The sequence below is a fragment of the Trachypithecus francoisi genome, unplaced genomic scaffold (assembly GCF_009764315.1).
Source record: "Trachypithecus francoisi isolate TF-2019V2 unplaced genomic scaffold, Tfra_2.0 Lachesis_group14, whole genome shotgun sequence".
In the NCBI taxonomy this organism is placed as follows: Eukaryota; Metazoa; Chordata; class Mammalia; order Primates; family Cercopithecidae; genus Trachypithecus; species Trachypithecus francoisi.
This window is the reverse complement of record NW_022681459.1, coordinates 34,431,950-34,458,626: the sequence shown is the minus strand read 5'-3', so window position 1 is coordinate 34,458,626 and position 26,677 is coordinate 34,431,950. Positions and strand designations below refer to the sequence as shown.

Sequence of the window (26,677 nt, the reverse complement as noted above, 5' to 3'; positions counted from 1 at the left end):
GACAGAGAATCTTACTATGTGACCCAGGCTGGTCTTCAATTCCTGGGCTCAAGTGATCCTCCTGCCTCAGCCTCCCAAGGTGGGCTTACATGCGTGAGCCGCTGCACCCAGCTCCAAAGAACATTTCTTAAGATTGGTGGTATGAGGATCACACCTTGAGAAACACTGACTTAGGCCTTCCCACAGTACAAAGAAATGTTGCCTGCCCCGTCCTTACAGCACACCTGATGACTTACAAGAGGTGCTGCTGAATTTCCTGCCAGGGAAGCGATCTTAATTCTTCTCAGCAAGGCAATGAGGCAGCCTTCACGAAGGACCCGGGAGCTTGGTATTAGAGGATGATCCAAGTCTGATGGCAAATTTAGAGTGCTCCAGGGAACACTAAAGTCTTGATGATAGGGCAAAAGGGAGTGATTCCATCTTTCTAACCTGGCAGGATAGCAGGTAACAAGATAGAAATAAGAAAAAAGCAAGCTGAACTTGTGTTTCCCTGACATTTGAACTGCCTGCTGTTCTCCTCGCCAAAAATAAAAAAGTTGGTCTCCAGGCAGCAAAAGTAGAGAAGTGAAGGTAAGAGAGGTCTCCAGCCTGCAGGAAGACTCATATAACCTCAGCCCGAAGTTCTTTTTATACAGAGCGCAGAGTTTTACTGGCTAAGTGCTCACCCAATGACCCATTTTCAGTATTTGTTTATTCCTGTATTTCACCCATGTTTATTGAGCACCTACTGAGTATGATGGCCTGTAGTCAGGAATGCCCATCCATTTCTAGGCAGCAAGGCTATTCTTAGTTTTCTGATGTCTATTTAAAGAGTGTTAATCCTCTGGGCCCCCCCGCCCCTGCAATTAGACACATACCACTTTCCAACCTGGTACACTGACCTCGCCCAACTGGGAAGGCGGAATGGACAAGTGTTCTTCCCACCCTGCTTAACTTGGCCAAGAATCTGGCTTCATGGGTTAGGGCAGCCTGGGAACCAGCCAAGCCAGAGGAGACGAGCCTGCTCTGCCTGGGCCCTTCAATCAGTGCTGAGTCAAAAGCCTCCCTGTTCTGTTCTTTACCAGCAACACAGTAAGGCAGAAAGTGTTGGGACTCAAGAGCAGAAAAATCCAGGCTGTCTAGTGGGGCGGTGAAGACCACAGAACAGACACACCTGCTCAAATACTAGGTCTGCCATCATAGAGTAGGGTGACCGTGGGCAGAATTGGTGAGATAGCTTGAACTCTGGAGTCAGGAGGCCTGGCTCAAATCTGGCTTCACTGTGTAGGTACATACTAGGCAAGTTACCTAGTCTGTCTCGGAGCCTCAGTATTTTCATCTGCAAAGTGGAATGAGGAGGACGAGGATGATAACACTTCTGATATGTATGTTTACAGTAAAGAATAGAATTTATTATATGTATATATGTATATAAAGGCCTTGAAATAGCTGTCAGTAAACGGTAGCTGCTTTCATATTTAATTCCTCTTAAGTCTCAATTTTTTTCATCTGCAAAGTATAAATAAGAGCGCCTACCTCAATGAGTGTTTATGAGAGTTTAAAGGAGATAATGCTTGGAAAGGTCTTGGCATATAAAAACAAATCAATAAATGTTAAACATTATCAAATTGTTATTATTTTTGTTCCAGTTCCATCTCTAGCTCTTAAACCAAGCTGCTATACCTCTTTGGACCTCAGTTTCCCCATCTGTCAATTGAGAGAACTGGATCAGATGGCTTCTCTAGTGTCACGGCACATGGGTTCCCTGCACTGGGACCCACACGGCCTAGAAGTTACTTGCAGCAAAACTGTCAGTAGCCGCTGAGCCTTGGTCAGCCCTAATGTACCTCCAACAGCCCCACATCCCTGTGCACAGTTCATGAAACAAGTAGAAATGGGGAGGGGAAGATGCCTTGCCTTTGCGCATATTATCTTGACCTGTGCTGTAGTATTAATGTGGTGGCCACTAACCACAGGTAGCTGAAATGCAGCTAGTCCAAATTGAGATATGCTATGAGTGTAAAATACATATTGGATGTCAAAAACTTAATTTTGAAAATGTAAGATCTTATTAGTAAGTGTAAAATTGATTACATATTGAAATGGTCATATTTTATACATATTGGGTTAAGTATAGTATTAAAATTAATTTCACTTTTTCCTCGTTTTTTTAAACGTGACTATGGGAAAATTCAAAATTGCATACATGGCTCACATGTAGCCACAATCCTGTTTCTCCTGGGCAATACCAATCTAGTTTTTTTTTTCCCCTTTCTGTGTCCCTGCTTGTGAGCCACCCAGTAAGAAACTCTTCTCAGAGGGATACCAGAAAGAATTCAAACTATTTGGAATTAACTTTTTAAAACAAAATAAAATCCAGATGTTAACTATTCAGGTGGAGCATTCTATTTTAGCAGCCTTCGGGAATCTCCTCTGGCTTAAAGGAGCCCTGAATAAATAAAACCTGTCCAGCTGCCAGAGCACCCCATGATATTACCATATTTATCAGCACCTGAAGTTCTAAATCTCCACTCTGGTTAAGCCATCTCTTGTCTTTCTCCGTTAGAAAAAGATGGGCAATGGTTCTGTTTTCTTTACTAAGGTGCTTGCCACTGTTGAATACGGTAGCTTAGCAGTTAGGAATGGCTTTTTCTCATTAAGCTCAGCTCCCAATGTTTCAGTCCTTCCTTTCTTCCTTCCTTCCTTCCTTCCTTCCTTCCTTCCTTCCTTCCTTCCTTCTCCCCTCCCTCCCTCCCTCCTTCCTTCTCTTTCTTTCCTTCCCTTCCTTCCTTTCTTCCTTCCTTCCTTCTTCCTTCCTTCCTTCCTTCCTTCCTTCCTTCCTCCTTCCTTCCTTCCTTTCTGTCTCTCTCTCTTTCTTTCACACACACACACACACACACACACACACACACGAGTACACTATTGCCTGGAAAGGCTGGAATGCTATCTTTCTCAAATGTTCTCATTAATTCATTGATACTTTCATTGAATGCCTACTAATATCAGGCAATGAGCTGGTGAGCAAGACTTGGCTCCCATCGAAGGGGAGGCAGTTATACCACATAGTAATAATATGATGGCTGACATTTATCAGGTCTTTACCACATGCCAGGCAATGAGCCAGGCCTTTTATTTCCATTATGTCAGTGAATTCTCCCACAACCTATGAGGTTAAAAGCAATATTGCATTCTCCATTTTACAGATAGGAAAAATGAGACCAGAGAGTTAACTTGTCCAGGGACAGGCAACTAGCCATGAACGAGGCCAAGGTTTGAGCCAAGTGGTCTAACTCCAGAACCTGTGCTCCAGCTCAGAAAGTGTGGGAAGTGCAGGACACATTTTGCCAGAAAAAAAAAAACATTGGGTATTACTCACTCAGAGATCTGATAATTGAAAGGCAATTCTAGAGATCAAATGGATTCCAGGTCACAAAACTGGTGACCCATAAGGCTGAATCTGGCCCATGGACATGTTTTGTTTGGTCCGTGTGTGTGTGTGTGTGTGTGTGTGTGTGTGTGTCTTTTCAGAAGATGTTACATTAAACATTCGGATTTCTTGCTTATCTTAAGAGACTAGAAATCTGGCATCACCGGACTCACATCCTAATAGGCTGGAGCTGGACAGCAGCTGCCCCTCCAGAAGGGACCTGGACTGTACGGTTCACCACAGTTACTGCCACTCTCTATTGTCTTCCCACTTCCAAAGCCAAAGCTCAGATGCTGTTTATCATCACACTTGCCTACTGTTTTATTGCTTGTCTTATAACAAAGAAATCATTTTTAGTATTTGTTTAACTCTCCAAAATGGAAACCAAGAGAATGGGGAACCATATACATATTTGACAGGAGTCAGTAATATTCCAGTATGTCTGATACTCAAATATCCAGCTTCTGTGCCTGGTCCCTGTAGGCACTGGGTTTGTGACAAGGCCTGGATGACAAGTGAGAAAATCCAGGCCAAAAGAGAATCAGCCAAAGAAGGAACTGGAACCCACACCTACCTTCCCACCTCAAGTATAAGCTTTTTCCCACTGCACCCATTTGTTCAGAACTGCAGCCTGGAGACCAACCTGGATTCTGAGCTTCTTGGATCTCTCAGTCCTTCCAGTGGTGAAGTTTGACCCTCCAAACTTCCTCAGGATCTTTGGAGCTTTCTGTCCCATCACTGGGGTTTCTCCCTATCAGGGAGCAGATAGTGACTGCCCAGTGGGGCACACATTTGATCTGTGTCTTCCAAACGCCCTCCTCATTCCCTTAAACAAAGGTTCCATTGGATCACTCATGTGTTCATCTGAGCCAGTCTTCCACAGAGAAGTCCTCTCAGCTGCAGAAAATGTTTGAGCTGAGCCATGAACCACATTTCCAGAGTGAGGGACTGCTCAGCTAGACTGTGGATAAGGAAAACCTTATTTTTATGAGTATTGAGTCTTAATCCCACTTCTTGTCCATCAGCTTCTTTAATGGTATTAATGAGGTTCAATTTTTATCAAGCCCTCCCGCGATCAATGACAAGCCCTGAAGTGACCTTGAGTCTTAATTCTAACCATTGACTAAGTCTGCAAGGTTGCTATCTGTTTGGCAAATCAGCCCTGCTCCAACAGGAAGTTTGGTGGTCAAATATGTCATCTGATAAAGTATCTCAGCTCATTAGAGGTTTTGTTCAGAGCCCGCATCCACTTTTGCAACCACAGAAATCCTGGCTCTTATCTTAATAGACCATATTTCTAACAAAGTTACCTACTAAAGGGTGTCGTTGACAGATTTAGGTGCTCAGTTATTCAGCTAAAGTAGAGAGCCCTTTCCAAGGGAACTTAGAGCCAGAAAAGCTTGACCATAGTAGGCATTCAGTGAAATACACAGCACATAGAGCCAGTCCTGCTGTTTTACAGATAAGAGACCAAACCCAGGGAGGTCAGCATCACCAAGGGGACTCCAGAGTCAGATGATGAACTAGGACTAGACCTCAGGCCTCCTAACTCCAGCCAGTGCTCCTCCTCCATGCCGCACTGCACCTCCCAGCCCTGGCAGTGGATAGGAGAGCAGGTGCTGACTCTTCAGCCAAGTTCATTGTCACCAATCCATTTCTAGGGCCCTCTCTTTGGCTACTCCAGTGACTTCTACCTCTGCTTATCAGTGGGAGCTGTCTAAAGAGGGAAGGGCAGCACCAGATCCTTGACAAGTGTTGGGCTTGGCCTCGGAAGACATGGGTTCCAATCGCATTCCACGTATTGGCTATATGGCTAAGCCACTGAACCCCGCCATTCTCAGTACTGACATCCACTAACTGGGAACTGTGACTGACCCCCCAATACCATCCTGCTTTCCTCGTTGGGAGGTTGTCATCAAATGAGATCAGATGGACTTAAGACTCTAAAATGTGAAGAGTTGTGAAAATAGAGTAGGAACTTTGTTGTTTCTTTCTGTGTCCTGTGGGAAGCACTGTGACAAAATGGAACACATTAGATTTGGAGGTGGGGGGGTCAAACCACGATTCTGAAGCTCAGCTGTCTGTATATGACCCTGGAAAACATCACATCACACCTCAGAGCCCCCTTTTCCTCACCGAAAGTGAAGTGAGAATATCAGCTCTGCTCTGCAACAACACTACTACTAAAAGCTCATGCTTATTCTTATCGAGCTGTTCTGTGCCAGGAATCAGTCTGTCGTATAGACCAAGGGCTACAACTTTTTAGACTTGGGAAGATTCTACCCATTTTGCGACGTCTCCACGTGAGTCTTTGGCTCCCCACTGTTGGGCCTCCCCTCAGTCTGCTTATCTTTGGTTTTCTTCCTCTCCAGACATGCCTTCCCTGCTGCCCCCAAATTTTATTCCTGTGTAGTCAGTTCTGGGATCCTCACATAACCAAGCCTCACCTCCTAACCCAGGACCCTTTCAACTGTCTCAGTGGTTCCCAGCCTTTCAACACTGAGGAATATTTAGTGCTAAACATTCCGTGAAGTATTTCACTTAATTGCCAATGAAGTTACCACGTGGTACATAATATATTTCCCCCCATTTTAGAGATGAGGAAACTGAGGCAAAGAACCCGCCCGAGCTTGGGAGTAGCAGAGCTCACAAGAGCTATTATGTTTCCAAATCTAAAGGCAGGGAGTTTATTCATGATGATAAAGTCTAAGTCAAAAGGGAGTCCTTCCTAATACATGAAATGCAAACACCTTAGTCAAACACCTCAAGTCACGAAAGTAAGTCTTCGTGAAATCTGACCCTGGTTGCGAAACTCACCATCCCCACATCCTAATCTAGGGATTGCAGGAGCCCTGAAGTTTCTGAATGAAAAAGCTCTTCCCTGCAGGCCGCCGGGCGGCCCTGTGTCTGGCACCCTCATGGGCAGAGGCAGAGGGGATAATTGCCATGTAATATTTAAGATCTCTGGTTCCGGAATGGCTCTTGGAGGCTTGGTCATCTCAGGACTTCCCCTCTCCTCCGCTCCTCAACACCCACCCCCTGCCCCGCCCAATCATCTAGGGCTCTGTTTTTCCACTAACTGAACTTTACCTTGGGCTCTCTGAGGCCGGATCGTACAGCTTTCCTTCCCTTCCCCACCCCCACAAAAAGCCAGGTGGCTGCAGGCCTGGAAACACTTAAAGTTTCTTGTCTCCAAGCCGTGAATGCCACCATTAGGTGATCGGATTTACATGAACATAAATCAGACTTGAGTGTTGGGTAGTGTGGACCGTCCCTTCTGTGACAGCAAAGCCATTCTGGCCACACAGATGGCCTCTAAATGGATCAGGAAAGGTTCTCTGGGGCCCCTCTGCAACTACAAACACTAATTTTTTAACAACTGAACAAAAAGACCTCTTAGTTCCACTGCAGCCCAGATAGACACCTGTTGACCTCCTGTCAAACAGTATTTAGTAAGTCCTTTCGCTAGAATCAATACTTTGTGTACCCCTGGATGCCAGACATGAACATAGGAAAATACCTGAAGCCATATCACCTCCTCTGAAAGGATAGAAACCTCAACCAGGACACATCAGCGACCTGCTGTCTATCCCAGACATGGTGCCAGCACTGTGGGTAACAGGGAGAAGTGACAATGGCAGTAAATGCATGGGACCTGCCCACGGGGAGAAGAGATGCTAAGCTGGCATGAAACTAAAGCACCATTCTCAGGAGGGGCAAAGGACAGCGATATACCAAAGAAGCCAGGAGCTATTTTTGGCATATCAGTAAGTCAACCCAAATTTGACAATGCAATCACCCAGGAACCCATGAGAAAGCTTCCCAGGCTTACAAAAACACCAACCATCCTTGCTTTGGGCTGTAATTAATTAGTATATTAGCTGATTGTGTCAGAAGAATGACTGGCTAGTATCAGCAGTTCTAGTTATATTTTAATTTGTTTTTTAATGGAAAGTTAATCAACACTCAACACATGATATTGTGATGGATAACTGTTCCAAATACAGAACTTATTGAAGGGAAAAATTAATTTTTAAAAATTCCTTACTGTTGAAAAGGCCGGGAACCACTGAGACAGCTGAAAGGGTCCTGGGTTAGGAGGTGAGGCCTGGTTATGTGAGGATCCCAGAACTGACTATACAGTAATAAAATTGGGGGCGGCAGAGAAGGCATGTCTGGCGAGGAAGAAAACCAAAGATAAGCAGACTGAGGGGGGCTGCCCAACAGTGGGGAGCCAAAGACTCAACGTGGAGAGGTCGCAAAACGGGTAGAATCTTCCCAAGTCTAAAAAGTTGTAGCCCTTGGTCTATACAAGAGACTGATTGGAAACACAGGTTTTGGAGATAGGCTAAGCAAGTGTAGGTTGCAAGTGGTGTGAGCTGGGGCAAGCCATTTGGCTTCCCTAGCCTGAGACGGCCCATCAGGCAGCTGGGATGACTGATACGCAAGTAAGGAGCTTGGTACCGTGCCTGGCACATAGTAAGTGCACCACACTTCCTGTGAAAAGTCATTACAGTATTATGTTGGTGATCTCCTGCAGGGTTGGCATTTAGAAATCTCCACTTGCTTCTCTGGGAGGGTGCTAGGGTATCATGTCCACCAGAAGACAGGACTAGACTTATCAAGTAATGCAGAGAGCGTAGTGAGTGCTTTCCCTCTCAAGTGGGTTAGGTGCATCCCTCTGGGTGGCACACAGCCCTGAGTTCTCTCTCCCAGCACAAGAATGATCCCCTCTGGGAGTTTCCCATGCAGCTTTGGAGAATTTGGCTTTTACTAGAGATGGCATTTTTAAGCATACTTAAAATATGGGCAAGGTTTATGACTGTTCTTCTGGTACCAATGCCAAGGAGTGATCAGGGAAAGGAACCAAAGGAGACCTAGAGAAGGAGAAGTTCATGAGGAGTGTTCAAAACCGAGGGGGTGTCACGGGCCAAGAGCCAGAGAGACAGAGTATGAACAGCTGGAGCAGGACAGACCAGTGAGGAGACTAAGAGGATGAGGTGGGCAGGGTCCACACTGGCCCTTGTAAAAGCCATTTGAGGATACTTTTTCCTAAGAGTCCACTGAAGAGCTTCCATCAGAACAGGAATTCTTTCCTAAACCAGCCCTTCTAGCTCCCATAATAATGAGACTCCAGTGTCCTTCTTTGGCTAGGGTCCACCCAGCCTCCCTCTCGGCAGTCCATCCTCCTCCTTGTGACCATCCCACCACTGTCACCCAGGCGCCATCCATATGCAACAAGAAGGGAGACAGATGAGTGAGTGCCCTTGCTGCCACCATGAGCCTGGCCAGCGGACAGCTTTGAGTCAGAAAGCAAAACCCTGTGTATGTGTGTTCAAAACACAGTCACATATACCTTTGAACCTGAGTCCATGTGAATCCTCAGAGTCAAACAACTTGGTATAATAAATGGTCCATTGCTTATTATGAAAGCAAAATAAATACATAAATAAAACTATCTTCAACCGAATTACTCCAGTATGCAACAAGTCAAGGACCACAGCTTTCCTGGCATTGCAGCCTTCCTCTCCCTATGAAAATACTCCCATTAACTTGATCTTCATGGCCCTAATTTTGCTCCCTTTCAAGGAGACAAAAAGAAGGAAAAAACAAAAAAAACTGAAAAAGTCAATAAAAATTATAAATTGTTTTTCTATTTGAGAGAAGCATGGAAGTCTCTTAAGCACAGGGCTCTAATACTCCTCCATCCCCTCATGTTGCATATATGAAAAGAACTATGTTAACACAGCCACTGTGAAGGCCAAATTGGCAGGAACTATTAAAATGGAAAATGCACATTATATAATTATAATAATATAAGAGTATGTAGTAATATATATAATATGATACAGTATAATGTGATCTATAGTATAGTTGTTGAATATATTTTAGAGCCAAGGTGAAGGGGCTTAAATACAGGCTCTATTCCTTGCTAGCAGTATAACCTTAAACAAGTTACCTCATTTTTCTAAGCCTCAGTTTCCTCAGCTGTGAAATGGAGATGAAAATAGCACACTTTCCTTTATCAAACTGAGAGCATTAAATGAGTTAATGTAAGTTAATGACTTAGAATAATGCCTGGCACAGTAATCACTCTATACTTATTAGCTGTTTAAAATTATAACCTCATGAAATACATAAAAGAAATTTTTTATATATGTATATATCCTCCAAACCATCAATCCACAGTAATAAAAGGACTTTGTTTGTCTCACTGTGGCCCACGGAGAAGTAAAGTTAATAGAGACAAGACATTTCAGGGCTCCAAGACTCTTCCCTTAAAGGTGGAGATGAGTTGGGAGTCCCCAGGGGGAGCTACCCAGTCTGCCAGTGTGGTGGGAGGAAAGCCGGGGGGCAGTCAGGAGACTGGGTACCATCTGGAGAAGGTGCCCCTCTGACAGTTATAAATATATTAAGTAGAAAGATCTGAAGTACACATTGTTGAATGGGAAACAAGCAGAATACTATATGTGGTATTATGTGGTATTCCACTATTTTTAGTGTTCTACTATTCATGTTTCTAAAGAAAAAACTATAGATTTGCTATGGGTGCCTATGTATGTAAATGTATAGGAAGAAAAGGATTTGGAGAAGGGACTAAAGTGTGCAACAAGTAACACACTTTTCTGAAAAAGTAATCAGAAAAGATTTTACTCTTCTCCATTTTAGATAGATAGATAGATAGATGATAAATAGAAATGGATATATCATAGATCATAAATATACTGTTTAGCAATTTATCATATACACAGAGATACATACATGAACATAGAATGCATGCATATACTTGTAGCTCTTAAAATGTAGATAAAACAGGCCAAGATGGTACAAATTGTTATTCCCCTTGTATAAATAAGAAAACTAAAGCTCAAAGACTGCCCATATGTGCCTAGGCACACACAGCCAACAAGCCCCAGAGGAAGGAGTGGAGCTCGGATCTGCCCTCCCCATTGCCTTTCCACCACCCCACCCTGCCTCTCAAGGCCACCCAGGAGTTGACTATGACAAAAGGTGGAAGAAGCGGCCTCCTTGTCCATACTGGCTGGAATGGTAAAAGCCAAATGCGATGGAGAATTGTGTTTTTGTTTTTGTTTTTAATTAATGAACCTGTTGGAATGTGCCATTCAGCAGTGGAGCTGAATGGTTCCTGCTGTTCCTGCAAAACAAACAAAAATCCCTCAACCCAAGCTACTTCTGTGGCCACTTTTCTAGCCTTATCTATCCAGGGACTGTGAAAGGGACACAGAACTGTCACAGGGGCACCTTCTCCAGCTGAGACCCAGTCTCCTGACTACCCCCCTGGCTTTCCTCCCACCACAGTGGCAGACTGGGTACCTTCCCCTGGGGACCCCTAACTCGTCCCCACCTGTAAGCAAAGAGTCTTGAAACCCTGAAATGGCTTGTCTCTATTAACTTTACTTCTCCCTGGGCCACAGTGAGACAAACCAGGTCCTTTTATTACTGAGACTTGATGGTTTCAAGGGTCTTTTCCAGTTCTAATATCCAAAGAACATTAGAATTTTCCTCTATGATACCGTAGAATAAGAATAAGCTCTCCCTCCCTGAAGATGATGTTTAACTAAAACCTCTGGCCATTTTGGCTGTCTTCATATTTTTAAAGAAAACCCAAATGTAGAAGAAAGGCATTCTTCAAATGTTAACCATCCATTCCATCTCCTGGTCACCTTAGAATATCATGTGTCAATGAAAGTTGAAACGTTTTTGAAGCATGGTATAACTGGTAATATGTTTTAGCTATATCATTTAGCAACTAGGTGGCCGTAGACAAGCACAGTCTCTTCAGCCTCAGTGTTTTCCCTCTGAAAAATGGGTGCAATGCCTACTCTTAAGGTTGCTGGGCGGGGGAGGGGGTGAAAGAGATGGCATTTGGGAAGTGCTTGCAACCAGGAGGGACCTGAGAGATGCCTCTTCCTTCCTCCAGCTGGATAACAGCTCTCCTCTTTCCATGGTTCCCAAGATATCCACAGCCTGGGTCCCCCAGACTTGCCCTACCTAGTGCCAGTACCTCTCCAAAGTCTGATTCTTTCTATTTTCCTTAAGTTGCAAAGCCCAGTGTTGAGGTGTAATTGTGTGTGAGAGGGAGAGGGAATGGATCTGGTTTCTTTGAAAATGGCTTCTTTGCTAAAACGACAACTTCAGATCTGATCCTGAAAAAAATCTGCTGGCACTGGCCCCTGTCAAAACAATTTGGAGATATCCAGGGGCCATCCTCTGGGGCTGGCAGCCAGCCCCCCAGCTGAGCCTCATGTTCAAATTCCCAACAGGCTCAGAGGCAGGCCCCAAACATGCTCTATCCTACAGCTCCATTCCTCCCATGCAAAGGTGGCCGGAGAGGAGGAGAGAAGGGCTTGGCATTCTGAAGCAAAATTCTCTCTCTCTGCTGCACCCCCCTCAGCCTTGCCCACCACCTTTGCAGAAGCCACACACACACACTCACGCACGAACATTTTCAGAAAGCCCTTGGCACAGCCCAGCCCTTCCTAAGCTGGACAGAGCTGCCAGAGTGGATCTGCCCTGGCTGAGGCTGCCTTCTTCATCCCCAGCCCCCTCCCATTCCTCTTCTAGAGTTAAGGTTTTGTCAGGAGTTTCAGGGGCAATGACTGGCCAGGGAGGGGGGCCACAGACATCCTGCCTGCTTCCAAGTCCCTTTCTTTTCCCCACAGTGTGTCTTATAAGTCGGCATGTAGTTTATTATTCTCCTAAACACTTCCATAGGGTACAGGGCCTGGAGTTGCCATAGAAACACCTTTTAACTCCTCATCCCCCAGAACGCCGTGCCAGGCCCTAGGACTTTGGGGAAAAAAGACAGAAAGAGACACCTGTGGATGAGCAGAGAGAGGCGGAAAGGCCATCAGGCAGCCCCCGGGGAGAGGGCCCGGCCAGGCCTCCTGTGCCTTTTGCTAGGCCAACATGGCACCAAGCCATGAAGAGAAAACCACCATGATGGTTTTAAAAGAGGAAGTTGACGGGCTTGCACGAACACCTTTAGGGGGCTACAAAGTTGACTGGTGGGGTTGTGCAGGTCCCGAGGAATGGGGAGCTCCTTCATATATTTTTGAGGGAGAGAATGGACAGAGTTTCAACCCAGACTGGAAACGAGAAAGGCTCTGAGCAAGGAAACTTGGGAGCCAAGTACTGGATGCCAGCAGGTTGCTGTGCAAGGCGAGGGAGGTCGGCAAGCAAGCAGCTCACACCCACACCTCCCATTTTAAAAGCATTAGCTCATCCCTGCCACTAGTGCAGTGCACCAAAGCCAGGCAGAACAATTTGGGATCCGTGCCAGAGCATCGAAGATTTTTTGTTTCTTTTTTTTTCTTTTAGATTCCACAATCTCCTGGTCTTTGAGTACTTCCTGGTAACTTAGCTTTTCTCTGGGAAATTTATGAAGAGGAGCAAGGGAGATATTTTTTGAATCAATCCAGAGAAATTGTAAGAAACTTTCTGCATCACTCAGACCTACCACAGGAAACCTAAGCAGTAAACAGACGGGAAGGCCCCCATTGGAAGCAGGATCTACTTATGCTATTTTCACTTTTCCGTGGTCAATTTCTAGGTTAGAAACCCCAAAGCAAAGGGCAAGGGGGAAGAATAGGGACCCACCCTCACTACAAAAAAAATAGATGAACCCACCCAGCTCATTTTCCAGCAGAAAAGGACTTGGGCTGCACCCCTGCACACCCTGATTGCACCTGCCAGCCTCCTGGCCGCATGTGTGCGCTCCCCCTGGGCAAAACTGGAACTCAGCCGCAGCAGCAACTCCCCACACTAATCAGGTGGGAATGTCACCAACTGGGATGAGGAGGGAAAGGATAAGTGGAATGTGGGTGGAGGTGGTCACGGGAAGTGGGAGGAAAACCCTCCCCAGGCTTCAGGCTGCCCAAAAGGATCTTTCTAAGCAATCCACAAACCCAGGACCAGCTGGGTTCCCCCGGAGGGGGAGGGGAGGATGTACCATGCAGGCCACAGGGAGCCTCTTACAAGGGTGACCTCAGGTCACACAAACACCCTCAGCTGCCAACTGCACTGACATTCTGGTCACCACACCCCCATTCTGACCTCCAGGCTCAGCCCAGCCCACCAGCAGTGTCCCTCCTGGCCTCCACTGCCTCCCCTGCCAAGCTCCTGCCTCCTCCCCCTCCTCACCACAACACACTGGTAGAGTCCCTCACCCAAGACTCAGTGGAAAATTTCCTTCTCCTTTATGACTGTACTTAAAACACACACGCTCCATTCTTCCCCTCTGAATCCACACAGGCAGAGGGTGGCAAGGCTGTCCCACCCCACCGCCCAGCCCAGCACGTAAACACACACACACTCCCAGGAGGGCCACTGGACTCGCACACTTGATGGGCTGGAAAGGAGGAGAGAAATGTTTCCCAGATGCCACTCCGCCTTTGGCCATCCAAACACGACTGTCCCAAACACTCCCAGACAAGCCTCCCAGGATGCTCTCGGGGCCCTCCATACACGCTAAGGAGTAGGAGGTCTACTCTTTACAGGGTCTCTCTACTCAAGACACTAAGTCCAGTCTAGAACTGTCACCGTGATGTGACCCTTGGCAGCTTTGTTCTTTTGGTGACAAATCTGTTTTCCACTGCCCATTCTCCCCTCCCCACACGCATTCAAGGAAAAAAAAATAGCCTTCCTGTGAATTTTCACAGCTATGTGGTAAGTGACCCCTCGCACAGGCCACCTTCTGCTGGCTATCAACACTCAAACACAGTGCCTCCAGGGGGTGGGTCAACACCACGGCTTTCTCCTCATTTTCCCCCTTAAATCCACCCAAACTTGGCAGTCCCAGAAGCTCAGTTAGCGCTTGCTTGGGAAGCATGCAGCTGGGTTGGGTCTCAGTGAAAAGAATGCATTTCATGGGCGCAGGCGATGATGCAGACTCGGAGTACTCCAAGTTTCTCCTGCAACTTTCCGTGCACATGGCTGGCAACTTTTTTTTTTTTTTAAACTATTCAATTTCCCAGCACTTTAGTTAGCATTCCAAGTTTGGGGAACCCACCCTTTCCTCACCCTTCTCTTCTAGCCCTTCCTCGTTAGTAGTGAATGGGGACATTTTCCAGATGTCAAAAGGACCAGTAGGAACCCCACGCCCTAAGTTAGGAAAGCAAAGGCGGCCAGGGGCTCACTCAGCCACTATGAGCTTCCTCTGCAGGGCATCTTCCCCTCTCAGTTATGCCAGCGCCCCCACCCAAGGACATCGAGTTTCCCCACTCCGTCGCAACCCCGTTTGCCCCTCTCCTCGGGGAGAGGAAAGGAGTGGGGCTCGCCCTGCCTACCTAAGCAGCGCTGCAGTCCCGGCTGCAGCGTGGGGCTCGGGCGGGGCACCAGGAGCGCTTACCGATGTCAGAGTTGCAGAAGGCGTCCTGGGGGTGGCTGGGCGAGCATGTGCACGCCTCGGCGCTCCAGTCCCCCAGGCTCCAGCTGCCCAGGAGCACGATGAGCCCGAGCCAAGGAGTCATTGCCGCTGCTGCCACCGCTGCTGGAGCTGCTGCTCGCCTCTCCAAAGTTGCCGTGCGCGCCGCCGGCGGGGCTGCTGCAGCCCGAGCTCGCTCGCCCGCCGGGCCGTGCGGGGCAACTTTGGCCTCCGGCGCGCTGCCCTCCGAGTGCCCGGCGGGACGGGATGGGGTGCGGCGAGGCTGCCTCGGCGCTGGCGCAGGACTCCGCGGGCGGCCTCCCTGCGAGGGAGCAGGAGCTGGAGGAGCGAGAGGAGGAGGAGAAGCCGTCTGAGCGCCCGCCGCCTGCCTGCTGCCCGCTCTGCGCCGCTGCCTGGGCGGCCGAGTGATATAGCGCTGGGCCCCCGGGGACCCCGCCTCGGGCTGTTGGGGCCCGCCCCCTCAGACCAATGGCAAAGCCGCATTACCTCATCGGCCCTCCAAAAAGGGGGCGGGGCCGGGGGCACGGGGCAACGGGGCGGGGCCGCCCCCGGACCGTTCAGATCCTTATAGGGAATAATACCGCCGTGGGCACGCGAGTGGGTGGGCTGGGGCGCGCCCGGGACCGGTGCTTGCAGCTGGGTCCTCCGAGCGGCGCCCTCGTGCCCCTTCTCGTCTGCGCCCTCGCCCCACGCCCACCTGGGCCGCTGGGTGCTTCTGACCCAAACCAGAACCAACTACCACCCACCCACCCCAGCAGGACCGTTTACACAGGTCGGGGGTGGCCATGTCCGAGAGACCTTGACTGAGCCTGGTGGAACCACTGGGGGAATGCTAACTGCTACCCCGAGCAGGGACAGAGGAGAAACACCCAAACTCACTCTCTCTCTCTCTCTCTCTCTCTCTCTCTCTCTCTCTCTCTCTCTCGTTCTTACTCTCTGGGATATGGGAAGCCATCTGCTGTTTGCAGCTGGCTGTGATATATGATAGAAAACTGTTTTTCTATGCTCCCCCAGAGCAAACGGGGTCCTGTATTCATTCAACAAACACGGTTCAGGATGCTGGGTTAAGCAACACAAAGCCCTTGCCCCCATGGACATCAACGAATGCACAGGGTGATTTTCTATGATGCTAGGGCTATGAAGAAAACAAAACAGAGTTCAGGGTTGGACATGACTGGGGAGGGTGCTGCTCTCTCTGCAACAGCAAGGGAAGGGCTCCCTGAAGTGCCATCTTCGCTGAGAAGTGGACAAAGAGAAGGATCAACTATGGGGCAAGCCACAGGAGAGAGGTATCAGGCAGGGGGAACAGCAAGTGCAAAGGCCCTGGGCATGTTTGAAAGACAGAAAGTAGAAAGGCAAGAGGAAGTGGTTCCCCGCCCATGGCTGACAGGGCTCCACCCTTCAGCAAGGGATTTGGGGGTGAGCTGATCCAAAACTGTAGTAAAACCAGGAGAATGATCTAGGATCCTAGATGACTAACTATAATGGATGATTGCAAATAACTAGCACAATTACTATCCTTATTATTGACATCTTGATTCTGCTTTGTATTTTTAAAAGCAAGATTTTGTACCTCACCTTATAGCTCTCACAATAATCTTTGTAGATAGGAAAAGCAAGCACAAGTATCACTCCCACTTTCCAGATGAGGAACCCACACAGAAAGATGGGATGATTGGTGGCCAGCCAGGAACTCAAGTCACCCCTTTCCACTGCCCCTTCCCATCTGAAGAGAGACATGCATTTCCCTGAACGTCAGCAGCTGTTCCATCTAACTGCAAATGGCCATTTGCAGCTGGGATCTTCCATCTTTCTACACTTTCGTCTCTTTTCCTTTCTCTTCCACTTCATCCTGTTAGAAATGCTACAAGTTTGGAACAAATAGAAACAGGGAGAAATGCAAGTTGAGCTTCTTTCTCAGAACTCCTCTGTTTACATCTCAGAGAAGTGACATTGGGACAGCAGAGGCTGAAGAATTCGTGAGAGATGGTATTTTATTTCCAAGAACGTTTTTGAAACTCCTTTCTCCCCTTTGAGCATTTTAGCCATAGGAAAGGGAAACCAGTTTCCACACGATTTTGACTTGTCCCCACCGCCCCGGCCCGCCACCCAGCTTTAAAAACCCTTCCTGCCTTCACTCTAACTGTGGCCTGACTCTTAGAGATATTTCTGTCTCTTGACGTTTTTCTAGCACTATTTTCATTGTTTTATGGGGTGTGATTCTGTTACTTCTCCAACCACAGTAGAAATACTTTGAGTCCTGAGATATTTAGCCACACTGCTTTTTAGCCCTCTGAGAACCAAATAGGGTCTCAGGAGACTGGAGAGCATGGGTGTGGCCAACAGCTGACTGAGTCCTGAGCAAAGAGTGCCCTGGAGGCCACTGTAAGGATCCATGTTGAATGAGGGCGTACGTGGTGGAATTTGAGAGATTCGCTTATCCCTGCACTCCACATGACTTATTCCACAGTCATGTGGAAGGTTTTAGAAGACTTTCCAGACCAAATCCACTTTGGATAAGCATCTTACATGATAGAGGCCATCTCTTCTCTTTCTTTTCACGTTACAGTTTTGTCCAAAGTGCCGATATTTTCTCCAACGGATGGCCTTGCCTGGAATTTAAGTGTCAAGTAGATAACTTTCGCTGAACTTCAAGCAGCAGTTTTCTCATAGAAAGCATCTGAAGCGTTTTATTCCGGCAGCTACTTAATTATGAAAGCACAAATGTAATCTGATCTTTTTTCCAACTGAAAAGTAATGAAATCACCTTTCGGTTAATTTCTTCTCACTCCTGATCCTAAGCTGGTCCACACAGTGTCTTGAAGTTCAGCGACTTCCAAGAGCTTTTCAGCTGGGATGTTCTCTCGTATTCCTAACCTGAGTCAGTTCCCCTCTGCCCACCGTGTGAAGGCAGTTTCGTTCTCACCGTAAGGAAAAGAAAGAGCAAACTCCATGAATCCTTGCGTAGGGCAGTCCTCCTGCTAGGGTCACCCCCTTCAGCAGGCACCCATCAGTCTGGATGTCATGGTGTCCATGAGCCTAATAATATGTAAGAATTGTTTATTCAACGCCACTTAATAAGCTGGGTGGGGTGAACCTGAGGCTAACGGTAAGAATGAAGATGCAGGCTGGGTGCGGGGGCTCACGCCTGTAATCCCAGCACTTTGGGAGGCCGAGGTGGGCAGATCACGAGGTCAGGAGATCGAGACCGTCCTGGCTAACACGGTGAAACCCCCGTCTCTACTAAAAATACAAAAATTAGCCAGACGTGGTGGTGGGCGCCTGTAGTCCCAGCTACTCGGGAGGCTGAGGCAGGAGAATGGCATGAACCCGAGAGGCAGAGCTTGCAGTGAGTGGAGATCGCTCCACTGCACTCCAGCCTGGGCGACAGAGTGAGACTCCGTCTCAAAAAATCAAAAACAAAACAAAACAAAGAATGAAGATGCAGGCTCTCCTGCTTCCCCTGGACAGCTAAGAACAATGATGGATTTATACATCTGGGAAGAACTGAATAAGCTTCAAGATCTATCTGGCCTGTCTACCCACCTACCAGGATCACCTGGTATTCCCTTTCCTGGAACTTTTCTAGGAAAGGTGAGTTCATATCCACCCTCTGTGTAGCAAATTATAGGATGCTAGAGTCTGTAGGAAGAGAAGTCGTAAAAAGGACCTCAGAAACTACCCATCCTTGTTTTAAATGTGGGAAAAAGAAGGTTCAGGCAGGTGAAGGAACGTCCCATTTGCAGGGCTCAGTCCTCCAAGCTGTAAGGTATGGCCCATGCTTGAACTGTGGCCTTGGAAACCCCAGCCATTCACAGATCTCGTATCTGCTTTTCCGATCTGCAGACAGATTCGTGTGAGTCTCTTTGTACAGTGCTCAGCCCACAGAGAACTTTTACATACACAGATTAAATAATTCTCTACTATGATAATAATTGCCCTCTGAGCCAATCAGAAGAAATACAGGTTTGTCCTCATGACAGGTTTATCTATTTTTTCCCTTCCTAAATTACTAGCTAATGCATTCCAAACATATCACCATAGAAAGGCACACGAAAACTTTGTTTCTGGGAAATGAAAAGAGAGTAGAGTGGAAAAAAAAAAAAATCAAAAGACCTGAGATTCATTCCCAGTGTTGCAGAATAGCTGTGCACCTGCCTTAGTCAAGTCACTCTGCCTGTCCAGACGTCGACTTCTGTGTTTACTGGATGAAAGATAGAACTCAGTGGTATCCAGGATCCCTCTCACCTCAGAAACTCCAAGGTTCCATGGGAAATCCTGAAGGACAAGTGAATGCTTCTGAAGGGGAGATGAGTCCTGCCATTTAAACAGGTTTGACACACGGGAACGTACCCAAGACTGAAGACCATCCATCAGTTTCTCAACCAACACTGAGTTCCTATACTGCTACCTCCCCCAAGAATCGATGCTGAAAACAGAATTTCAGAGAAGATTGTGATGCCAAAGTCCTCGGAGAGACAGGGTTTGGCTTCCAGTGGAGCCCAGTGTAGTTAATGTGTTCACCTGCTTGTTTGTCTCTTGGATCATAACACTAAAAGGTTAGGAAGGTGTCCTTTTTATCTCCATTTTTTTTGGTCTTCAGAAGTTATTGAATTCTTCCACATCCTTCAGACCTCAGCTTAGATGTCACCTCCTCTGGGAAACCTCCTCTGATTCCCCTCCCATGTATCCCCACAACACCCTGTATTAATTCTTCGGCAATACTTAGCTGACTCTAATGTGATTGTTTACCCATCGGTTTCCCTTCCTGGACTGTAAGCCCCTAGAAAACAGGGATCAAGTGTTGGTAACAACGAGTTTAATAAGTATCGGTTGAGTGGGTCCAATGATCAGCACCACCGACCCCTTTCCAGCATTCAGACAGGCAGGTGGTGGCTCCTTGGAGTTCACGGAGCTCTATCCCTCTGGCCAGTGCTAGGGGGCGCTATAAGCCAGAGAACACCCATTTGCTCAGTCTGCAGTCCTGGTCGGTCGTCTCACTGCGAGGGCGGGAGAGCACAATTCCACACTCATTGGTGGGGTGCTGGTGCCTTTGAGTGGGTGAAGCTCACCCCTCCCATCTGCCATGGCCACAAAGCTCTCAGTCAACATCCCGTCTGGGTTCGTGGCTGCCGGAGCTCCTCCACCCCTGAGCTGGCCACATGTCAACCAAAGGGGGAGATGCTCTCTGGGGAAGCAACATAGTTGTGAATCATTGGTTTGGGGGCCTCAGGGCGGTCTGGGAACACTGCAGAGGATGCCACAGTCCCATTCTTCCAGGGCAGAGCTGGGTTTTGGAAATTCAACCTGGAGAAGGTGCTGTCATTTCTGTTGCCTCATAGGGAAGCTCCTGTTTGCTTTCCTCCCTCTTCCCCTCCAGACCCTAGCCACAATGCCTTCCCCCAAGCCCCACAGTCCATGTGAAAGTCATTATATTCAAAATGGCCTTTTCCAAGCAACAGACAGCCTGGTCCACCCATCCCTCTGAGCCCTGGCCAGACCCTCAGTGGGGTTACTGCCTACCACTGGGCAATTCTGAGCCTAAGATGCTAGGTACTGCAGGCTCCCTCTGTGTCTGACACCAGCAGGGGGTAAACACCTTTCCTTGCGTCCATCTGGAGCCAATTTCATGGCAATAAAATTGCCCCAGCTCTCCCCCAGCCCTGCCAGCAAAGTGAAGACCCCTCCGTAAGAGTGTCTGGCTACATTCGCATGAATCCTGAGGTTTTCCTATTTCTTTCCACAGGGATCTACTCCCAGTGTTTTTAAGCTGGAAAACATGTGTGCAATAAAGCCGTGTTGTATCCTGTGTTATCTGGGGTGGTGGGAAATGGAAAGCAGAGTCAAATATTCCAGTTCTTGTTTTCATGTGTGTGTATGTGTGTTCTAATGACCATATATTCAAGCAGTCAATTATTTCTGTGAAGGGTAATATGAAATGGAAAGAGAAGAACTTCTCCCCAACCCTGTTTTAATGTCTTCCTTATGCTCTGGAGTTCATGTGTTTTTCCCTTAAAAACGAGTAGCTCCTTTGTGGTTTCTTTGAAGGTTGTATGCACAGCTTCACACAGAAAATACACATGAGCATCTCAGTCAGGCGCTCTTATGCCCTGAGAGGGAATGGGATGGACATGTGGTTGGTCTCCTGTTAGACTGGGCTGGAGGTCTTGTTTCTCCAAGGCACATGAGCTCTCTTCAGTGGAACCTGCTGGAGCTGACATGGTCTTGTCCTGTGCTGTGGGGACAGTCCAAAGAGCAGTTCACACCATTGATCGCATCCTTATTTAAACTTGGCTGTTGAGACCCTACTCTTTCTGGGATTTCGCTTTCTACCTTTCCAACTGTACCTTCTCAGTCTTCTTGGCAGACTCCTCGGGTTCTTCCTGAAATTAAAATGTAGCTTTTTCCCAATTTTTTGTCCTTGGCTCTCCCCCTTTCCCTTTTAGCCTCCACATTCTCCTTGGCCAACCCCAAGTACCCCCATGGTCTCTACCATGCTATGTGCACTGGAGTGCACACTGCAAGCAACAGTGTCCCTCTGATTGCTTGTCTTCTATCTCCAGCTTCCTCCTGCCCAATTTCACCTGGAGATCCTATGGCCTCCTCGGACTCCAGGTGTCCAAAACTCATTGTCTTTTCCCCTCAGTCCCCTCTGGGGTTACCCATTCTGGAGGATGACACCATCACTCACCAGGTCCTATAGATTCTCACTATCCACATATCTTCTAACCATCCCTTCCTCTCAGGCTTACCATTTCTACCTTGGATCAGGCCCCCGTGGATTCTTTCCTGACAATTTCAATAGTGACATAATTGGTTACCCTCCCCAGAGTCTTTCAACTTCAACTTTGCATTGCTGCTTCTGTACATTTTTTAAAATATAAATCTGAAAGCATGCTATTCTTTGCTTGAAATGATTCACTTGTGCTCCATGGCTTTCTGAACAAAGTCTTAAGCTCCAAAGACAAACAAGGCCCTCTGTGATCTGGCTCTTCCCCAGGGCCCCACGGTCCACAGCTGGAGGAGGCCCTCTTCACATAGAATACAATGAGATGGCTGCCCCTGCAGTTATACAACAGCAGGCCCTGTTCTTGCTTATCTCTCTAAACCCATGCTGCCCTCTTCCAACCCTTTATATGCCAGCTATCGGTTTCTCTGAGCCTTGTTCACAATGCAACTGGAATCCAACCGCCGCCAGTATATTCCCCCACCCTCCTCCACCTCATCTGCCAGGAATCACATATTCCTCTTTCAGGATTCAGCTAGAGTCACCACTTAGTGAATGTTTTCTGGTCCTCTCTCTGCCCCAGCAGAATGGACCACCACCTCTCAGGCCTCTCCTCTTCTCTCACTCACCTCCCACCCACACTCAGTCCTCCTGGCTTCCAGCTGGGCACCTCACACACTCGGTTGCCCCTAGTGGTTGATATCCCTGCTTCTCCTCTACATTTTGAGCAAATCCAGGTACTTCTGTGACTGCCTAACACAGCATATGCACATAGTAGGCACTTAACAAATATTAAAGGAATAAACTAACCAATGAATGGAGTGGAGAAAAGGAGGAGTCAGAGTATCACCTTCACACATTCACCCCAACAGAGGTTCTGAAATCCAGCTCCTTGGGTCCAGAAACTCAACTAGATGAGGCTCCCTCAGTTGATCAGTCTCACAGACTGATCCTAAGAGCCCAGCAAACCAACCACAGTCCCACTGGACTTGTTTCCCGTGAGGTATTTCATTGTCACATAGGCTACAGGACTCATCTCAACACCACCCCCATATTTTCCTCCTGATCGTCACAGAGAGCTTCATGTGAAACTAGTTTCTCCTCAGAAGGTTGCTTTGGTGTATGTAGATTCAGAACACAGGGATTGAGGGCATGATAGGAAGGGTCTTTCAGCTGAGATATCCTGGAATTCTCCTTTTCCTGGAAGCAAAAGCTTTGCTGAGGAAATGCCAGTGCTCACAACCACTGGCCAAAGCCTCTCTTCCTGAACAGTGGCAATGCTGGACACACAAATGCCAACTGCGGGCTCTTGGATCTTCTTGGTTCTCGGCACCAGGCTGGCCACTCCATCCTTCTTTCTCTTCCCCAACACTTTCTTTGCACTTGGAATATTGGAATTCATTTGGCTTCTACATTTTAGTATACAAGCCACCACTGAAAGATTACCCCCAGGTCAACTTGTTTGGGCTCTGGTATTCCCAGATTTTCAAATCTGCCCTTGCTGTGTGTTGATTTACTACCACAGATGGCTAAGCACAAGCATGGTGCATGAGTGTATGGCTTCAGTAAGACAGACGACCTTGTTTCCAGGTTCTGGGTGTGCCCTTAATTATGAATCCTCCACTGACATTCTCCATTTGCCTCACATCTTATGTGTCATAGTGTGATGACCAAGTCTTTGGAGGAAAGGGACAGGGTCCTCTCCTTCCTTCCCTCCTTCCTTCAGATATCCACCAAACAGTGACAGAATGTCTATTACTCCATGCTAGGCCCTGGAGATACAACCATGAACAAGGCATAGACCTGTTCCCAAGGAGCTCCCAGTCTTCTGGGAGAAAAAGACAAGAAAATAATAGTTGGTGGTAAGAACTACAGTGGGATAGTCAAGTGTGCCATGAGATCATAGAGCTAACTATCCAACCAGGCAGCAGGGAGGTGTTTAGGAACTCATATCATGGTAAGACAGAAGGTCAGAACTAGGAGAGAGCTGTGGGTTACCAAGTTGAACTCCCTCATTTTACAGATACACAAACAGGCCTAGTAAGGTAGACACCAGATCATTGGCAGAAGCAAACAAAGAATCAGACCCCTTAGTACCTTGTCATCTTCCCGTCACTCCAGGCTGCTCTAATTCAGTGCTGGGCCCATGAGAGATAATCAGTAAATAATTATCTCCCTGCTCTGCAACTCGTCAACCTTGGAATGATAAGCTGAAAAATGTTTCTAAGACGAGTAAAAGAGAAGGGAACTTGCATTAGTTGAATACCTGCTATGTACAAGGCACTTTCAATACAGTATTCCCTCTAATCCTCACAACCCTTAATAATAGCTACTAGGTATTATGGTATTATGCCTATTTTAAGGAAACTGAGGCTCAAAGAAGTTAAATTGCATGTTCAGTTTCTTACATGCAAGGAAGTGGCAGAGCTGTGATTCAGATGCAGGGGTCTCTTTCCAAACTAACACTCTTTCTGAAGACTTAAAAGTCAGTGTGCCCACAGGTTCATTGGGGCATTTGCAGCACTGGTGATTTTCTTGTTATCTTTTGGGTTCTCGTTGAGTGCTCAGAGCTCTTGATGCAGCAAGCAGTGAGAAGCATAGTACGGCCAGGGAGGGGGCTTTATCAGCAGGCAAGTGAGATGCATCTCTGTTTCATTTGGTTTGCAATGGAGAGAAGGCAGGAGAAGTGACTTGGCAGGCAATTTCTAGGGATGTGGGTGTGTCTTTCCTTACTCAAAATTTTGATAGATGCCATAGGAAATTTACATTTGTATTACAAAGATAGGGCCCAGAACCCAGAGGCAAGCTGGTGGCATACTCATCAGTCTATTTTAACAGCTAATGAACCTGGCTTCATTGCCTCCTGAAATTTCAAACGTGAGATTGAGGCAATATACCAGGTTATTATCCTAGTCCTATCACATAAAATATCTGTGTGACCTTGAGTAAATCAATGACTCCTTTCTTTAAAAGTAAAACCAAGTGGGTTGGATTTAACAATCTCTCAAAATTTCCCATGGAATATTCTAGAAGGCAGCCCAACAGGGAGGTTAGGAACCAACCAAGGCCTGTGATGTCATAAGCCTGAGTTTTAATCCTTCTTTGCTTTTTCACTGTGACCTTGAACAAGTTCCTTAACCTCTCTCTGAGCCTCAGCTGTCTCGTGGTAAAAGGGAGGAAAGATGCATACCTCGTAGGATTTTCATGAAGATCAAACACTGTAAGCTGAATAAGATGCATGGCACAGCGCCTGGTACATAGTAAATTCTCACTGAGCACTATGTATACCAGGGTGTGGCCCCAGGGGTATAAAGATAAATGAGAACAGCTCCTGCCCTCAAGTAGCCTACAGTCTAGTGACCTGTGTTTATAAAGAAAGAGCATGTGCTTATATCCCCTTTGACCTTGTAATTAATACTCAAAGAAGGATTGGAAGAAAGGAGGCAAAAGAGAATAAAAAACACTTGATAGTCATAACTAATTCCTATAGCGTGCCTGCTGGGTACCAGGTGTTCTTCTAGGCAGTTAGCATATATTAATTTGTACCAATTCTTATAGCAAAAACCATGAGGTAGATGAGATCACCATTGCCATCCCTTTTCATCAGCAGTGAAAACTAAGGTACACAGAGATTATGTCACTTACTCAAGATTACATTGCCAGTATGCTGCGGTGCTGGAATCGGAAGCCAGAGCCCATCCTCTTAACCACCCCACCACCCTGCCTTCTCAAGCAGAAGGTGAGCATTTGGAAAATAAGAAGGCATGCAAAGGTCAGATGCCCAGTTTCTGAAACCAGATGGGTCTTTCTTCGCAGAATGCCTGTACCCGCCAGTCAAGGGTGAGGAACCATTAACTAGATATGGCCCCTATCAGAAGCGACACTTAGTAGGGCATTGAGTTTGTCGGCAGCCCCTCTTGGAGAACAGTCCTCAGCCAGGTCAATATGCCTTCCAGCCCTTGGGGTAAGTGCCGAAGTTAGAATCAGAACATTTGAGTCCCATCTCCCCCAGCCTCCTCCATTGCTCTCTAAGCATAAACTGAATCCCTATAAAGCGAAGGCAAACATCGAATTCACAGAGGCAGCTGCAAAGATCAAACAATAAGTCACTAACATTTACTGAATGCTGCTATGTGCCAGGTCCTATTCTATGTAATATGCAAGTGTAAACGTATGTAATTCACACAACTCTATGATGTAGGGGCTGTTAAGATCATGCCCATTTTATGGAAAAGAACACTGGGGCACAGCGACGTTTAGTAATGTAGCCAAGGTTACACAGTTAATCAGTGGTGGAGCCAGGTTTCCCAGTTCAGCGTCCCATCCTGCACTCCTCACTGTCTCTGTGTACTCTAGTGATCAGTTAAAAAGATTTTGTGAACACTAAATGTGATTGTGTTTCTTTTCTCTGGTAGTCATGTCTTAGGTCTTTGTCCATTCTGTTCCCTTGACCTTTTCTCCTAGCTACTCTTACTTGTCTGCGATGGTGAAGAGCAAGGTTCTAGAGACCCCAGTGCTGCACTGGCGCTGGCTCACCCTGGCTTGTCAGAGCCAATTGTTATACGTCCGGGAATTTTGCAAGTCGATCATTAAAGATAGGTGTTATTTAAAATTTTGGCCGGGCACAGTGGCTCACACCTGTAATCCCATCACTTTGAGAGGCGGAAGCAGGTTAATACCTTGATGCCAGGAGTTTCAGACCAGCCTGGCCAACATGGCGAAACCCTGTCACTACTAAAAAATACAAAAAATTTATATTTTTGTATTTTTACTCCCAATTAGCTGGGACTCCCAATTTTTGTATTTGTAGTCCCAGCAAATTGGGAGGCTGAAGCACAAGAATTGCTTGAACCCAGGAGGTGGAGGTTGCAGTGAGCTGAGATCATGCCACTGCACTCCATCCTGGGTGACAGAGCGAGACTCTGTCTCAAAAATAAATAAATAAAGTTTAATTATATGTTATAACTAATAAATTATATTAATGAACACTTGAAACTCCTCGCTCCCTAATTATTTATTACAGTATACTCTTATCTATGCTTTCAGGGTAACTTCCATCTGTTGTGTCTATATGATGGAAATTTTTTTTTTTTTTTTTTTTTGAGGCGGAGTCTCACTCTGTGGCCCAGGCTGGAGT

General features: G+C 47.0%; 2 protein-coding genes across 2 annotated transcripts in view; one reads left to right on the top strand and one right to left on the bottom strand.

Moving 5' to 3' along the window:
• The window catches only part of TIMP3 (TIMP metallopeptidase inhibitor 3), a 62,374-nt gene extending 47,117 nt beyond the window's left edge, over positions 1-15,257 (bottom strand). Inside the window, exon 1 of the mRNA XM_033234018.1 lies at positions 14,778-15,257. Within this exon, the coding sequence (XP_033089909.1) occupies positions 14,778-14,898 (121 nt within the window). The 5' untranslated portion in view covers positions 14,899-15,257. The remainder of the gene's footprint in view (positions 1-14,777) is intronic.
• Positions 1-26,677, top strand: part of SYN3 (synapsin III) — a 494,630-nt gene that overhangs the window by 180,997 nt on the left and 286,956 nt on the right. The window lies entirely within an intron of this gene.